At 43.8% G+C, this 17,614-nt stretch overlaps 1 protein-coding gene across 1 annotated transcript in view; it reads left to right on the top strand.

Annotated features, from left to right (window-relative positions):
* The first annotated feature begins 9,054 nt into the window (after positions 1-9,054).
* Positions 9,055-17,614, top strand: part of DLG5 (discs large MAGUK scaffold protein 5) — a 197,981-nt gene continuing 189,421 nt past the window's right edge. The window contains exon 1 of the mRNA XM_050959879.1: positions 9,055-9,990. Within this exon, the coding sequence (XP_050815836.1) occupies positions 9,675-9,990 (316 nt within the window). The 5' untranslated portion in view covers positions 9,055-9,674. The remainder of the gene's footprint in view (positions 9,991-17,614) is intronic.

Raw genomic sequence — 17,614 nt, 5'->3', positions numbered from 1 at the left:
TATGAAATCAGTGGAAAGACTCTCACTGATTTCAGTGGACTTTGGATCAGACCCTATATCCCCTGTACTCTTGTGCTTTCTGTCCTTTTTTCTCTCTTCCTATTCCAGATTTCACACTCATTCCCTTCTCATTCCCCTTGACACGTTCCAAAGTTGAAGAATCTATTCCTGAAATCCTGGCCTCACTGAAGTCAATAGCAAAACTCCCATTGACTTCAAAAGCACCAGGATTTCACCCTAGGATTATCTGTAGTCCTTAGGCCTTTCTGCTGTAGCCAGGAGTGGGGGTGATTTCCATGCAGTTAGTGGTGACTGGTAATTAATTGTAAAACAGCAACCTAGAGGCTTATATAAGGCATGCACACTAGCACTAATTGAAGAGACAAGTGGGTGATCCTTGAAATCACAAGACACCATGGTGTTCACTTAAATGTGGACAGAATACCAGATTCAATCCAATGGGCTGGGAATCCTCCATCATCAACAAGAGCATCATCATCATGGCAAATCCCAAAGGTACGTAGCCTCTTTGCAGACTAAGTGCCACCTGGATTGATGTGCCAAGATACTGGCATTCTAAGGTGAAACAATCCTGGTAAATCAGTCTTCAATAACCCTAAATATGGCAGATTCTATAAACTGCAAAAAGAAAAACATCAGGAAATTAACCACCTACAAATATTGTCAAAGTAATGTTAAAGGTCTGATTGACGTCCACAACAGGCATGATTTTTGAAGTTTTATATATAGGCCAATTTTCAGCTCACAATACTCTCTTGAAAAAGGGTTCAGCTGCATGAGCTAGCCCAGATTTTTTGCAGGAACTCAACAGTTTTCTCTTTGATTTGAATCCAATCCTCACCCTAATTTGTATTGTTGTTTAGTAACATTAACATCAGAATACTCTCCAGCGAGAACAACTGATGACTGTGACTTTACATATATTTATTCTGAGATGGTCAAAATAATTTAAGCCCCAAATGCAACATCATAATGTGATTGTTTTTTCCAGTTTCTAAACATTAGCTGTGGTCAAACTTGTTGAGTGCCTCTGGCTCTTATTGATTTCAACTGGATTTGTGGGTGACCAGCACCTCTGGAAATCAGGCCGTTAGTTTTTGTGGTTCATCTAATACTCTGTCACCAGAAAGTAATAATACAATATTATGTCAGGACCTACAATAAGAATACCTAGTATGGAGATGGCAGTCTTCTTTCTATATCATTACTGAGATCAGTTTATCTGCATAGTGCCATGGAGGTGAGAGAGAAGATAGATATAAATCTGAGATCATGACCGCCTTTGGTAATTAGAGATTCTACTGTGTTTTTGTAACAGCAGACATGTTAGCCATGGACAAAGTCCAACTTTTATACAAATGGATTGAGAAACTTTTTACTGTATGAATATCACTTAGAGAATCTGAGTAACAAATTTAAGATGTTTCTATTGTAGAACTGATAAATGAAATTGTTTTTAATTGTTAATATAACTTCTGTTCACCATTCACTACACTTGCCTACATTGTAACTTCTGTTCATTGTTTGCCATATTGTAATTCAAACCCCATTTTAAAACACTCACTCCATTTTGTAAAAACTTCCACCAACCTTCATTTTTGCAAACCCTGCTGTAATCTTATTAGTTTAGTTTAGATGTGTGAATGAGGTATGTGTGGATGACGGAATCAACCTCCAGCCCCAGCCTGTCCTGATGAGATAAAGTTCAAATACCAACGGCTGAAGACCTACACAACAGCCTAAACAAAGTAAGAAGCATCCACCCTAAAAAGAAAAGGACAACAGAACAACGGAAGGAAGATCAAAGCCAGGTTCAAGGCTGAAAGTCACACCTGCAATTGATGGGTGATCAATCCAAACCCAGAGGCAGCGTGACACAGCAAGACCTATAGACTTTGAATCCAAACTAAAAGCCTATAAAAAAGAAGGGTGAGATGAGAGACTCTGGGTAACATTCTGCTGCCAACATGGAAGGACATCAGTGCCTGCCCAACAGAGATCCAGCTTGTCCTTGTGCCCGGCTTTCCTGGCCAGTTAGCCGCCACAAGCTACGAACCCAAGCTACAAAATTAAGCTATGAACTTAAGCTATCATCAGGACTGGTAACTATGCAGCAGCTGCAGAACATCTGATGGATGTGTGTGTGTGTGTGTATGTGAATGTATGTGTGTGTGTATAGGTATTAGGTATAATGTATGTGTATAAGAATTAAGATATTAGTTGTTAGTCATGAATCAAATTGTTATCATAATAAATGTGGCATCTTTGTCTTGTCCCCTTTAATAAGATCCTGCTGGTTTTTACTGGTATAATATAATTGGTATAACACTATGGGTACGTCTACACTACGGGATTATTCCAATTTTACATAAACCAGTTTTATAAAACAGATTGTATAAAGTCGAGTGCACGCGGCCACACTAAGCACATTAATTCGGCGGTGTGCGTCCATGGTCCGAGGCTAGCGTTGATTTCTGGAGCGTTGCACTATGGGTAGCTATTCCATAGTTATCCCATAGTTCCCACAGTCTCCCCCGTCCCTTAGAATTCTGGGTTGAGAGCCCAGTGGCTGATGGGGCAAAAATCATTGTCGCGGGTGGTTCTGGGTAAATGTCATCAGTCATTCCTTCCTCCGGGAAAGCAACGGCAGACAATCATTTCGCGCCCTTTTTCCCTGGATTGCCCTGGCAGACGCCATAGCATGGCAACCATGGAGCCCGTTCAGCTTTTTTTTTTACAGTCACCGTATGTGTACTGGATGCCGCGGACAGAGGCGATACTCCAGCACTACACAGCAGCATTCATTTGCTTTTGCATGATAGCAGAGATGGTTACCAGTCATTCTGTACAGTCTGCTGCCAGTGTAATTTGGCAATGAGATGACAGTTATCTGTCCTTCTGTGCTGTCTGCTGCTATCATGGGTGCCCCTGGCTGAGATCAGCCGGGGGCACAAAAGCAAAACTGGGAATGACTCCCTGAGTCAATCCCTCCTTTATGGTTTCTAAAAATAGTCAGTCCTGCCTAGAATATGGGGCAAATGTACTAGAGAAGCAGTGTATCAGAGAGTACAGCTGCTCCGTGTCAGATCCCACAGAAATGATGAGCTACATGCCATTCACGGGGGGTGCCCCTGCAACAACCCCACCCATTGCTTCCCTCCTCCCCCAACCTTCCTGGGCTACTGTGGCAGTGTCCCCCCCATTTGTGTCCTGAAGTAATAAAGAATGCAGGAATAAGAAACACTGAGTTTTTAGTGACATAAAATGAGAAGGAGGCAGCCTCCTGGTGCTATGATAGTCCAGGCAGTACAGAATCTTTTCTTTTCACATGAAAGGGAGGGGGCTGCTTGAAGCTCAGCCCCCAGTTGCTATGATGAAGACGGTTACCAACCGTTCTGTACCATCTACTGGGAATGACCAGGAGTCATTCCTATTTTCACCCAAGCGCCCCCGGCCAGCCTCACCTGAAGCCAGCCAGGAGCACTCACGGGTTGATAAGAAGGACGGTTACCAGTTCTACTGCACCATCTGCCACCGGGGAGGGGAGAGGAGCGGATACTGCTCTTCACTGCTGCAGCATCGCGTCTACCAGCAGCATTCAGTAGACATAGGGTGACATTGAAAAAAGTCAAGAAACTATTTCTTTCCCTTTTCTTTCACGTGGGGGGGGAGGGAGTAAATTGACGAGCTATTCCCTGAACCATGCCGGACAATGTGTTTGACCCTACAGACACTGGGAGCTCAGCCAAGAATGCAAATACTTTTCGGAGACTGCTGTGGACTGTGGGATAGCTGGAGTCCTCAGTACCCCCTCCCTCCCTCCATGAGCGTCCGTTTGAGTCTCTGGCTTCCCGTTACGCTTGTCACGCAGCATTGTGTAGCCTGTAGATTTTTTTTTCAAATGCTTTGGCATTTCGTCTTCTGTAATGGAGCTCTGATAGAACAGATTTGTTTCCTCATACAGCGATCAGATTCAGTATCTCCCGTACGGTCCATGCTGGAGCTCTTTTTGGATTTGGGACTGCATTGCCACCCGTGCTGATCAGAGCTCCACACTGGGCAAACAGGAAATGAAAATCAAAATTTCGCGGGGCTTTTCCTGTTTACCTGGCCACTGCATCCGAGCTGAGATTGCTGTCCAGAGTGGTTACAGTGGTGCACTGTGGGATACCGCCCGGAGGCCAATACTGTCGATTTGCGGCCACACTAACACTAATCCGATATGGTAATACCGATTTTAGCGCTACTCCTCTCGTTGGGGAGCAGTACAGAAACCGATATAAAGAGCCCTTTATATCGATATAAAGGGCCTCGTAGTGTGGATGGGTACAGCGTTAAATCAGTTTAACGCTGCTAAAATCGGTTTAAACGCCTAGTGTAGACCAGGCCTAAGCGATAGAAGGATGGGAGCAGTAAAACCTTTTTAAAATGCCATTTGACCACAACTACAGCCTTAGAGCCCTTTAAAAGAAATCCATCATCAAAATGTAACTGACCTTACAATATGGGTGCCTCACCTTACTAACCTTAAATAGTATTATGAATTGTTTTAGGGTCAGGCCCCAGTTATGAAAGGATTAAGGAAGGAAATATTGTAGACTGGCATCATTACAGGGACAGATTTAAGGCTGGTTTGTTTTTATACTGATGGAAATTTGCAGTTTGTGTGTTAATGAATGCAGTTATTTGGTTTGGTGTCAGAATTGCATATTTAACCTTATTGGACAACTTTCCATAGTTTTTAATTTAGTTTTCTTTTAAATAATGCATGTAATTACACATGTTTGTAGTAGCATTTCACAACCTTAACTGTTAGCAAACAAAGATTTTTATTTGAGGATTAACCCCATTATCAGGGATGATTCAAGATGTTGAAGAATAGACAGGGAAGTAAAAAAAATCACCATGCGCATTTCCATTTGCTAAGCACAGATATGTTTGCTAAGCATGAAAACTAAATCAGAAAAGGAAAAACATTTCATTTTCAAACTCCTAAGTGTAGATTACAAACAATGGCACAAACATGAGTGGAAACTATTTAAAAGCACGATTGTCCTTTTAAATACTGCAAGATTGCATTGTTACTTTTAAGTCTAGACAATTGTCACAATCTCTGATTCCATTTCTAGCTGTGCTAATGCAATTATGGCAAAGGGCAACAATACAAGACAACACTACCATTTGCTAAACTACATACAATGTCATAGCATGCTGTTAGGGGCACTACTCCGGGGAAGGTGCTGTCTTTCAGATAAAATATAAACCTGAGGTCATGACTGCTTATGGTCATTAAAGATACCATGATATGTTTCATCAGCTTCTTGCAAAGTAAGGTGCTACTCAGTTCCAGTGATGGTATCAGAATCTAGTCCTAAATAACTAATAATATTCTGCCTGACTTTCACCTTCTGGGCTAAAGTATTGTGTACAAGTACTATTGCTGTTACACAGCTGCTATGTTTCATTCTACAGCAAGCAGCATTTTATGGGTGACTGAAGTGATCTCTATGGATACATCTACAGTGCAAACCCCTTCCCCGCTGCAGTGAATCTCAGAGTCCAGGTCAACTGACTCGGGCTCACATTACAGGACTCAAAATAGCAGTGTAGATGTTCCTGTTCAGGCTGGAGCTCTGGCTGTGAGACCCACCTCCCTTGCCAGGTTTCAGAGCCGGAGCAGAAACGTTTACACTTCTATTTTTAGCCCTGTAGTAAAAGTCCGAGTCTGTTGACCTGGGCTCTGAGACTTGCTGCCACAGGTTGGGCTTTTTCCCCGCAGTTTGGATGTTATACATAACAATATTTGGGTTGAAAGATAATATGTAAATGTAAGGTATTAATCAGAGCTGGTCAAAAATTTTGTGATGGAAAGCTTTTCCATTTGAAAATGCAGATTCATCTAAATCTAAATGCTTTCCAAGAATGTCTTAAATTTAACAAAATTTCATTTTGGAAAAAAAATAGTTCAGTGAGGTCTGAACCGAGCTTCAGTTTTGAAACAACTTTTTGTTTTGATATTTATTTTACATGATAAGCTATAATATAAAATTAATACAATAAAATAAAAATAAAATGATTGAATAATGTTATCAAAAGAAAACGTTTTGATTGACCCAACATTAACTTTTTTAGAAAATTTTGGTTTGCAGGAAAGCCTGGCACTTTAATAGAAGCCAGGCTCAGCTTACCAGCTAGGCCCCAGCTGATGGTGATATGTAGGGCCCTACCAAATTCAGGGCCATGAAAAATGCCTCACGGACTGTGAAATCTGGTCTCCCACCATGAAATCTGGTCTTTTGTGTGCTTTTACCTTATACTCTGCAGATTTCACAGGGGAGACGAGCGTTTCTCAAATTTGGGGTCCTGACCAAAAGGGAGTTGCAAGGGGGTTGCAAGGTTATTTCAGGGGTTTGCGGTATCGCCACCCTTACTTCTGCGTTGCCTTCAGAGCTAGGTAACTGGAGAGCAGTGGTTGGTGGATGGGTGCCCAGCTCTGAAGGCAGTGCCCCACCAGCAGCACAGAAGTAAAGGTGGCATACCATACCATGCCATCCTCACTTCTGCACTGCACTCTGCAATAACTTTGCGACCCCCACAACAACTTCTTTTTGTGTCCGGACCTCTACAATTACAATACTGTCAAATTTCAGATTTAAATAGCTGAAATCATGAAATCTATGATTTTTAAAATCCTATGACCATGAAATTTACCAAAACAGACCCTGAATTTGGTAGGTCCCTAGTGATAGAGCAACTTAATGATGAACAGTAACCCCAACAACTGGGTATCAGGAAGGACTACTTACATAGTAAAGTGGAGAATTCAGTCTAGAGGAAAAGAAATTGCAGAGAAGGAAAGACTCTTTTGCTGGTTGGAAGGGCATGTAAAAGCACTTTAGCGGAGCCTGAGAAGGATGGAAGACTTATTAGTTCAGAGGAGAAGGGGGGGAGCCAGAGGCCTGAGACCCAAAGGGAGGCTGTGTTAAGTACAGGCTGCAGGTAAGCAGTACAAGGGGGCTTAGAGATAGGAAGTGGCCTAGGAAACAGCACTACCTCTGAAGAAACAGACCTAGCTGCTTAATCAGGGACCCTGCGATAGCACTCGAAGTAGCCAGTAGACCTGGGTTCCCCTTCCAGTCCCTGAAGCAGGAGAATGCAAGCCCAACTGCAGGAGCAGATGAGGATCCTGTGGAGAGGGCCAGTAAAAACACTGCAGTAGAGCCCAAGAGGGGTAGAAGAGTTTCTTGGAAGTTTTAGCTGTGACCTTTTGTTACCTGGGAACTTTATATCACTTGGCCAGAAGGCCAGGCTACAGAAGATGTGATGGAGGGAGATGGCCTGTAGGAGGTGCCAGAGGCAAGGGCCCCATTCAGCATTGCACCCTGACACAAGGAGGCGCTATGGCTGATGAGTGTGCTATCTGACAAGGAAACTTCAACAATTGTTGGTTTTATTCTGATTTGGACCAACAACAAATTTTGTAATCACAGTATTTCTTTTGCAATAGACATTCCAGTTACTGCACTGCTCAGTATTAATAGTGTCATCAAATAGGCTAATAAATCCGGTCAGTTGTGCATGAGCAGCTGTGATATAACCGTTCCAGTAGATGGCAGTGGCATATCCACTCAATCTCATACCCTGTGAGTGCCTGAAGGAGCTTTGCTCTGTCATTCATTTTTGAAATGTATTTGGTACAGGATGTAGGAGTACATTCCCTTTTCTTTTTCAAATCAAATCCTTTCATCTTTGGCTCAAGTATATGGACAGTTTATTTCATCGTACCTTTTTACTTTTCTACTGCCACCCACCTTCTCTCTGTATCCTTTTTTTTTTGAGGGGGGGAGACGAGGGAGAGGAGAGAATAAATTGGAAGACTGTCTCCTCCCACATGTAATCTTTCTGTTTCCTTGTCAAAGAAAGACCAAACAAAGGGCAAGAATTATATTGCAATGAAGGAGTGGGCATGTGTGCACCATGACTCTCTACTATGCAGAGTCAGAACTGGCCAGCTGCTTGTCATATGCCCCACACTGCTAATGGAGTTTCTTCTTTACTGTATTGGGGAGCCTACCCTGTTAGAGCTGTTTGCTCTCTCACTGTGAAGTTCTGAGTGACCAAGGCACACTGTAATAGTCCAGCTGGCCATGTGGGTCTGTCCAGTATCATAGTCTGGATAGACCCACATGGCTAGCTGGGATATTACGGTATGCCTCGGTCACTCAGAATTTCACAGTGACAGAAGAAACTGCTCCAACAGGCTACACATTACAAAAACTCTTATTTACATGTTTGTATTTAGCTCCAGAGCGGGGAAAGAGAATAGAATAGAAGGGACCTCCCACCCCAGTCTCTCAGGCGGGGAGACAGCATTCCCTGCTTATGTAAGCCATGCCTGCTACGCCATGCCTGGGCAAGGGGCTGAAGAGAGAACCCACCCTCCCTTCAGCTGACTGCTTTTCCTCTCTCTCCCCACGAGAGATGGGATCCCAGGGGTGCATTGTGTGTGTGTGGGGAGCAGAGTCTCTCCCCCTGGGAAGATGGTCTCCCAGCCAGAGAGGAGGTGTCTAGTTCTTCCTCGGGAACCGATGCCCCAGCCAGAGAGGAGGAAAGGTTAGCAGTGCGGATCGAGGCTGGGCTCCCGGGGGCGGAGAAAGAGGGGGGCTAGGAGGACTCCTCCCTTTCCCCCGTGCTAGGTGCCCCGCCCCGGGGAGAGGCAGAAGCTGCCGCCGGAGCCCCGCCTCCCCTGCCCGTACATGGCCTGGCGGGGAGCCCCTGATTGACAGCCGGGTGGAGGCCGCGGACAGGAGGCGAGCGTTGCCGCCGCCGCCGGGCTATGGCGGAGGAGACTGTGGGGAGCCGAGGGGGGGAAACTTTAGCCGGGGAGCCCCGCACAGGACTGGGAGGAGCGCAGTAGGGAGCAGCCGCCGCTGGCCTGGCCGCTCTCGGCCTCCCTGGCGCTGGGCGGGCCCCGGGGGCGCGTTCTCCTGCGGCGGCCGGGGCGGGGGAGGCGAGGAGCATGAGCTGGGGGGAGCGGGGAGAGGCATGGCTGCAGCCTTGCCGTGGGGCGGCCAGCGGCCCCGCGCAACCAACATGGCTGCGGGTGCGAGGAGGCGCTCGGCGCTGAAGCCGCCTGGCTCCCGGCAGCCCCCTCCTTGCCCCGCGGCCCCCGGCCTGTAGCCAGGGGGTGGGGAAGTGGTTCGAGCAGCGGCTCGGGACTAGGGGGTGGCAGCTGCAAGGGGAGCAGCCGCCTCTATCTCCAGCGCCTGCCGCAGGCGGAGTCTGCCCGGCGGAGAGCAGGGAGGCGGCCGCGGGGAAGTTAGGCGGCCGGTCGGCGCTGCGGGTGTCGGGTGGGGGGAGAAGAGCCGCAGCCCGGGTCTGTCCTGGGGGAGAGGAGCCCGCAGCCTCTGTCTGGGTCGCAGCCCCAGGAGTAGCCAGAGGCGGGGGAGACGCGGAGCTGCCCGGGGGTGCCCGCCACTGCAGGAAGAGAGAAGCGCCGCCGCCGGACAGCATCTGTCCGGGCGCACCGAGCCGCGGGTGGCTTTGCCCGTCTGGGGTGCGGGGAGGGCAGCGCGGCGCGGCGCTCCTCGCCGGGGTGGGAGGGAGGCAGACAAAGTTCGGCGGCTGGCTGCCCTGGCTCGCCCGCAGCGGCCATGGAGCCCAAGCACAAGGAGCTGCTCGCTCAGTGCCGCCAGAGCCTGGCCCAGTCCATGACCGAGGTGGACAAAGTGATCGAGCTGCTGGAGGCTGCTGGCACCTTGAGCCCCCGCGATCTGCACGAGCTGCAGGAAGCCGCCGGAGGAGGAGCGGGGGGTGCCAGCAAGGCTGACCGGCTCATCCAGCTGCTGCTGGCCAAGGATCGGGACCATTTCCAAGACCTGCGGGTGGCCCTGGAGAAAACGCAGCCTCACCTGCTTTCGATCCTCTACCTGAACGGGGTGGCGGGGGCGCCGCCCGGAGAGACGGCTGGTGAGTGGGGGCGGGAGAGGGACCGGCACCGGGCAGCGGTTGCTGCCTCGCTGCATTTCCGAGGGGCGAGGGAGCGGAGCTGCCCGCCTGGGTTGTGCGCTTGGCGGTGTCCAGGTGCACTCTTCTGGGGCGAGGGGTAAAGGGCTCGCTGCCTGAGTGCCTTTTTTGGGGAGGGGGTGGTGGTTCTGGATGCTCTCTTAGGGCTGGAGTGTTGCTACCTGGATGGCTCCCTTCCGCTGGGGATACGCGAATGGTTTGAGTGGAAACCAGTTTCTGTCCTTCCACACCCCGATTTTCTTAAATCAGGAGGAAAAATATTAGGATGAAATTTAGGCAGGTGCCCAGCATTGGCCTAGTTCTACCACCCCTTTAAGTCAGTAGTAATAATCCTGTGATGCGCGTCATCCAGAGATCTTGGCGGTCTTATCCCCGTTTTACAGATGGGGGAACAGACAGGAAGATAAAGTGACTTGCCCAGGAGGTCAGTGACAGAGCAGGGAATCAAACCCAAGTCTCCTGAAGCCCAGCCCAATTTTTGGCCACTAGACCACATTGCTAATATTAATCAATGGGAGGAGAAGTAGGTCTACAGGGAGCACTTTTGGAGAGACCACTCTTAATTAAACTGTGAAAATACCTAAGCCTGGATACTTAAAGGTAGTTAAGATCAGTGGGAGTGAGGTGCCTAAATACCTTTTAGGGTCTGGGTCCTAGTCTTTTATTGCTTATATTTTCTTCAGACTTTAGGTTTGAGGGTTTATTTTGGTCTGTCTTTTTGCTCCCAACCGTTTTTTCCTTCTTCAGGAAGATATGCTGCTGCCTGTTCCCAAGTAATAGTAACAGTGTTAGCATTTACTGTACCTTGCATTACCTTCCCAAAACAGTTACATAATTATTTCATTCATACTTTCATTATTACTGTTCCTGTCTCTGGAATCCTGGGACCAGTGAAGACTAAGCTGTGTCCATAGTGTTGTTTTGTACACTGCCTGTTGTTTGTAAACTCCATTGAAGTTTAATGTTGTTAAATGGTTAAAGTTTTGTGAATAGTTGCAGCTGTGAAATTGTTTCTTTTGCAGATTGAACTGTGCTGGCCTAATAAAACATGGAGATTTTTTGTACTTACTGTTTGAAAAGAATAGCAAATGTTTTGACTAGCTGTCCAGTTTGAATACAGATACATTTGGATCTATATTATAATAACTTGTATTTGTTGGGGGAGAGGAGAGAGAAAACATGTTTCATTGTTCAGTCAGATGGAGGTGGGAATTTTGAGACTAAACTTCCTAGTTTGTCAGACCACCCCCAAAACCCAGTTAGGACTCTATCAGAGAGTCTTTTTGTAAAAAAGGGATGAAGTTGGTAATATTGAGACTTTATGAATGCAGCTGTTCCTCCAAATTAATGCTCCTACAATTTATCTAAATTTCAAGGCTGCATTGTAGATTGGCTTTAAAGAATATGCAGTTGTTAGAGTAATGTGCAGGGGCTGTTTTATAGTGGCTGTCATTAACATCTGGCTATAAGGAAAAAGCTTTTTTACATCCAAGGTGGATTTAGACAGGGCGACTTACCTGTTTACAGTGAGGAAACTATCTATGGGAGGTGCTTCCTGGATCATGTAAACCATATAATTTTTCTTAGGAAAATTGAAGCAAACTGTCTTAAAAATCAGATTCTTAAGCTTGCCTGTTTCACCTGGAAAATATTTATGGATTTGCCTTTATAATATACACTATCACACTGTACACCATACTCTTATTTTTAATTGTTAGCTATAAGTTTATAATAAACATAGAAAATGTGTATTTTTTTTAACATCACTATATATTATAATATATGGTCTCCTCTATTGAATGTATATCAGGAGTTCACGGGAACAACGGACCTCAGGACTTCTTATATTGTGTGGTCTGACATCAGTGGAAGTTGAGGGCATGCAGTGCTTTTCAGAATAGGACCCATAATATTGTATATGATGCTCAATATGGGCTTGTTTGGAAGCTGCATTTAATGAACTGTTGGTACTGAACTATTGGAATTCCCTAGTCTTAAGAACAAAATTTAAAAATGGGGTGGATGTATCCACCATGTGTGATAATACAGTGTTAATAAACTGAGAGTGGGATATAGAAAGTGTCATAATACTGAGATCCCAAGGGAGGAGGCATTTGAAATTAACAGGCAAAATTAGTTCCTTTCTGCATGAACGCATGAGGCTATTGTTAGTAAGAATATACACCTGGTACACCTTGTATGTAAAATGAGATGTTCATGTTGACAAACACTTTTCAAAACATTTTAGTTTTTGACAGTAAAAAATCAACCTTTTTCGAATTAAAATTTCATCTAATTGAAACTGACATTTTTACAAGTTAGTACAGAAGAGATTTTTAAAGTGACTTTAACAGAGACAGTGGTCATGTTTGGTAAAAGATTAAGATCCTGATCCTGGAGTGTGCTTAACTGTGCATACCTGAAGAGTCTCATTGGAGTCAGTAGGACTAACTCATGCATAAAGTTAAGCACTTAGAAACATTTTTGCAGGATCAGGACCTAAATTTTCACTTGCATACTGAATATATTACAGAAAAGGAGTTAATCTTTAATTGTGGCCACCTAGAAGGGGCATGTTTGGTCCCATATTTAAAATTTTAAAAATGATACTTATTTTATATTAAATTGGAATTGAATCTGCTTCACACTTTGCTATTTACATAGTTGACTTTTTGCACTTCTTTTGATTGTGGATAATGAAATTAGACTCATTTTCTTGTTCTTATGTGGGTTGAGTTGCTGCACTGTTTGGGTAGCAAATACTGAAGGAGGCATGGTTAATATCTGAACAAAAGTGTTCAAAATTTAAGAAGTAACTAGTGAAAACAGTTCTATTGATCCATTTTGTAAAATGCTTTTATTAAAAGTAAGGTAAAAACTAATTACTGGGCCTAAGCTAAGTGTCCCTTTAATTTAATATAAGGCATCTTCCTGAATTAGTTTTTCAAGTTACTATTTAGAGTTTGGCTAATGAAGGAATTTAGGACAAGCACAATTAAATTATAGGCTTGTTTGGCAGAGGCAAGATTTATCTGCAGTGTATATCTTGAATGCTTGTTGGAGGTTAAAGTAACATGCAGTAGACTGCTTACATATAACAAATTTGGGGGTCTATTTTTTTTTCTTTGTGAGAGAGAGAGGCTTAAGCAAGTAATCCACATCAACATTGATATAAGTTCTAGACATATCTGTCCCACTTGCCTGGTCTCCATGAGATTGCTAATCTGTTGGTGTATTGCAGTGGTTTCCAACATCTTGTTCATTTGTGGAATCCTAAAATATTTCAAATGCAGGTGTGGACCCCGTTGGAAATCTTAGGCATGGTCTGCTGACCTCACAGGTGGGAAAACCACTGGTTTATGGTAACAATGGTTTTTTGTGGACCCCTTAGACATAGTCTGCAGACCAGTAAACAGCTGTTTTGAATGTTTTAGGGAGAGATTGGGAGTTCTAGTAATTACTAAAGGAATTGTAAAGCAAATATATCATGATCCAAGTTAAAAGGAGCTTGCTTTTCTTTATAGCATTTTTCCTAGCTCAGCAGCTATTAAGATTTGAATACATGTTGCACATTTACATCTTAAGTATCAGAGGGGTAGCCATGTTAGTCTGGATCTGTAAATGCAGCAAAGAATCCTGTGTCACCTTATAGACTAACAGATGTTTTGGAGCATGAGCTTTCGTGGGTGACATGCATCTGACGAAGTGGGTATTCACCCACGAAAGCTCATGCTCCAAAACGTCTGTTAGTCTATAAGGTGCCACAGGATTCTTTGCTGCATTTACATCTTACATTGTGAATGATAATTGGTCGTGCTTATTTTTTTAAAAGTCTTCTGTGCAGATTATTTTAAATTTATTATTGTGATATTGTGTTATAAGAGGACCTGGTTTTAATTTTAGAGCATTGTGCATGACAATAATTGACAAGAAATAATATTCTGACAAAGCAAAATTAACACAAACTCAGTGCTACATGCTTTATTTTGCTTAGTGATAGTACAGGCACCATATAGTTCTTATGGTATCTCCCTTTAGAAATTCATTTAAGATAATGAAGAAAATTACAGTATTAAGATTTGCTAATAAATGATTTCAGTTAATATTTCTAAATTACATTATAAATTTTAATGTATCTCCCAAGACTGCATAGGCTAATTAAAAGATCTGGGCAGATGGATCCTTGCTATACAAATTATTTACATTAATTTTTTGAAAATGTCCATTTGAAAATCTGTGTGTGTGTTTTTGGGGGCATTGTAAACCACACTGAACTTTGTGTGTATGCTAATTCTTTCTTTGAAGCTATTTATCAGTTGTTCTTCCTATATTTTTGCACATTCTTATCTTATGAACTTCTGAGTTTTAATTAAATAGCTGACTTGGCAAGGTATTTTTAATCATATAGTAGTTGCATATCTTAATAGTATAGCTTTTTTCCCTTTTAATGGGGTATTAAAAGACTACTTTCATGCTTAAGTATCTTACTGAATTGGGGCAATATTAATGTTGCAACATTAATGTTGTGAAATCAGATAAATTGCAAAAAAGTGTATTTAACAATTTTTTTGGGTATGTTACACATCCATATGTATTTTATGTTAATAGCAAACAGTATATGAAAGTTTGAGTCTAACAAGCAAAACAGAAATAAAAACACTACAAATGTAGCTGCTAAGTTAGCACTGAGGGAGCAAGGATACCTTGTAGCTTTGGAGTGCTTGATATATCAAACCTATTTTTTTGTGCTTCATTTCTATGGTTTTCTAGGGGGAGAAAGGAAACTGTCCAGAACTACTCAGGTTGCTGAGCTTGTAAGTTTTCTGCTGCTGAGTTAATGGGTGTGTGGCGTTAAAAGGTGCCCTAATCTCTGTATTCCAGAGCTAAAACAGCTTGCTGAACTTAAAAGCCCCAGTACACCCTGTTCAAAGCTGTTAAGCATGTCAGTTTCACAGTTTCTTTTTCCTTTAACAGCTGAGCTGGTAAATTCTTGTAAGCAAACAACTGCTTTTGGTGGTGGAGTGTGTATGCATCTATCTTTGTTTGCTGCTAATAACATATGGAAGTTTTTAGTATGCACTTTCAGTACTGTGTTTCAGATGCTCATAACAGAGCACATATCACTGATTAAGGCCTATGTAACAAGTCTTGAGACCAGAAAACACTAAAAGCCAGTGGGACGAGTTGTGTAAGTAAAGTTACACATGTGCTTAAATGTTTGCAGGTCTGGGGTGTAAGTTTGAAATTCAACCATTCACTCATTGGAGAGTTTCTCTACGGGGATGGGGGATAATTTTGTAAACCTAGTTCAAAAAAACAACTGAAGAGAGTTTGCTCAAAGTTGAATTATTAAATTTTTTTTAACCATCTTTGGGCAGAGACCAAGTGTTAATCTCCAATCCAACAGGTAAAATTTAGAAATCCTATAAGGGTACAAAAATATTGAGGTAAAAGGGAAATTCTTCTTGTTTTAGCTTTAGAGGGACTTTGTCAACTTAATGCAGTCAATTTCAAAAAATGAGTAAGTGACTTATCACCCTGAGCCACCCAGTGAGCTTTTTTCTGGATTACTGTAATCTTTATTTTCTTTTAAAATGTCTTTCCACTTCCTTGCTGCTATGTGAATAGAGTGAGTGAGCAGTGGGGCTGGGAGTTGCTTCTCCAGAGGGTAGTGACAAATGAGAGAACAAAGTAGCCCTGAAGTGACTGACTCCTTCCCCAAAGGGATACTGGAGATAAAGAAACCCCTGAGTCAGTTTTCTTTATCTGGAAGGAGAATGGGGAGCAGAGAGCCAGAGGAACTAGTGAATTGGTAAGTGAATGTGGGTGGAAGATTTGAGGGAGTGACTGTGAGAGAGAATTGGGAGGATAGGTAAAACGGAAGCAGTGGTGGACATACTGTAGGGCAGGGCTGGCCAACCTGAGCCTGAGAAGGAGCCAGAATTAACCAACATACATTGCCAAAGAGCCACAATAATACTTCAGCAGCCTCCCATCAGCTCCTCCACCCCACTCCCCGCACCTCCTCATCCCTCCCTGCACATCCCAATTAGCAGTTTTCTGGCATGCAGGAGGCTCTGGCGGGGGAGGAGAGAGGGCACAGCAGGCTCTGGGAGGGAGCAGGAAGGGATAGAGTGGAGGCCGGGCCTGTGGCAGAGCCAGGGGTTGAGCAGTGAGCACCCCCCAGCACATGGGAAAGTTGATGCCTGTAGCTCCAGCCCCCGAGTCAATGCCTATACAAGGAGCTGCGTATTAGCTTCTGAAGAGCTGCATGTGGCTCTGGAGCCAGAGGTTGGCTGCCCCTGTGGTAGGGGAAGGAGGAGGAAGAGATAAGAAAGGTGGGATGGGAGAGAAGGAAAGATGCATCAGATGATGAAAACATGCATTATGACAATGAAAAAGAGAGAAGTGAAGAGAGAAATTTCAGAAGTATATGTTGCAATTAAATACAGTTGAGTGTAACAATAAACAGTGCATACTGTTTTCATTCCCTGGAAATAGGAGTGAGGTATGTGGGGCAGCACAGGTATTTTTCCATCTAGTTAGTAGGTATCAGATAAACTTCACAAACCCTATTGCAGAATTCTTTAAACTACATAGCTTAGAAGTTATGCAGTTGCTTAGGCAGCATTCAGAAAAGACTACTTTGTGGTGGGGACTGAGACCCTTTGCCCTATTAAGTGCTGAGTGAAACTGACCAGGTATTTCCCAGCCAGCTTGGTAGCAATCTTCTGGTTTCTTGATGTTCTCAAATTCTGAATGTCTGCTCAGATTACATATATTTTGAGAGAAGCTAGACGTATGTCAAGAAGTAATATCAAGTTGTAGCTGCTTGGAAGTGGTCTAACGAGCTCAAAGAAGGAAATTTTGCTGCTTAGTAGTTTACAAATACCCAGGGAACTACTAAGTATAAGTACAGTTAATAAGTTTTTAATAAGATTGTTGAAGGCTTCTTTGCAGCTGGGCATTTGCTGTAATGCTTATCCAGCAGTGACCATCCTAGAATGCATAGTAAAAATTCACAGTTTCTAAAAAGAATGCTCCAAATCAGTAAGGGAAATGAATCACCTGTGGAACTAGCTGTGGTGTTTGTGTTGCAAGTAAGGATTGCCTTCCTCAGTTTTCAGTCAGTGATATAGATATTAGAATGTCTTCACTCTTCTGGGTTACATTGTGTTTTCATGTGGCCTTTTTTAAAGGCTGCAGTGGCCCCTCTAGCAGACCCACCTAGACTCTGGCAGGTGACTCTCATTCCAGAGGTATCAGACTATAGTTCCAGCCTCTTTCCTAGACTCTGGGGAACAGTATTGGGTCAGAACAAGTCCCTGGGAGTAGTGGCTATACAAGTGATGCCAGAAGACTGGGTTCTGCAGCTTGAACTCTCGAGTATTCTTTTCTCTCTGCTGTTTGCTCTGACCTCCTCCTGCTGCTGTCCAGCCTCAATCTCCCTTCCCTTCCAGTTTCCGTCTTCCCTTTATGGTCATTAATCTTCCTGCTCCCTTGCTCTTATTTTCATCTTTCCCCTCACTCCATTTTTGCTCCTTAATGTTATGACATACTTAAAAAT

This window comes from Gopherus flavomarginatus, chromosome 6, assembly GCF_025201925.1.
Source record: "Gopherus flavomarginatus isolate rGopFla2 chromosome 6, rGopFla2.mat.asm, whole genome shotgun sequence".
In the NCBI taxonomy this organism is placed as follows: Eukaryota; Metazoa; Chordata; order Testudines; family Testudinidae; genus Gopherus; species Gopherus flavomarginatus.
Note: the sequence above shows the minus strand (reverse complement) of the source record. Positions and strands in the feature narration are given on the sequence as shown.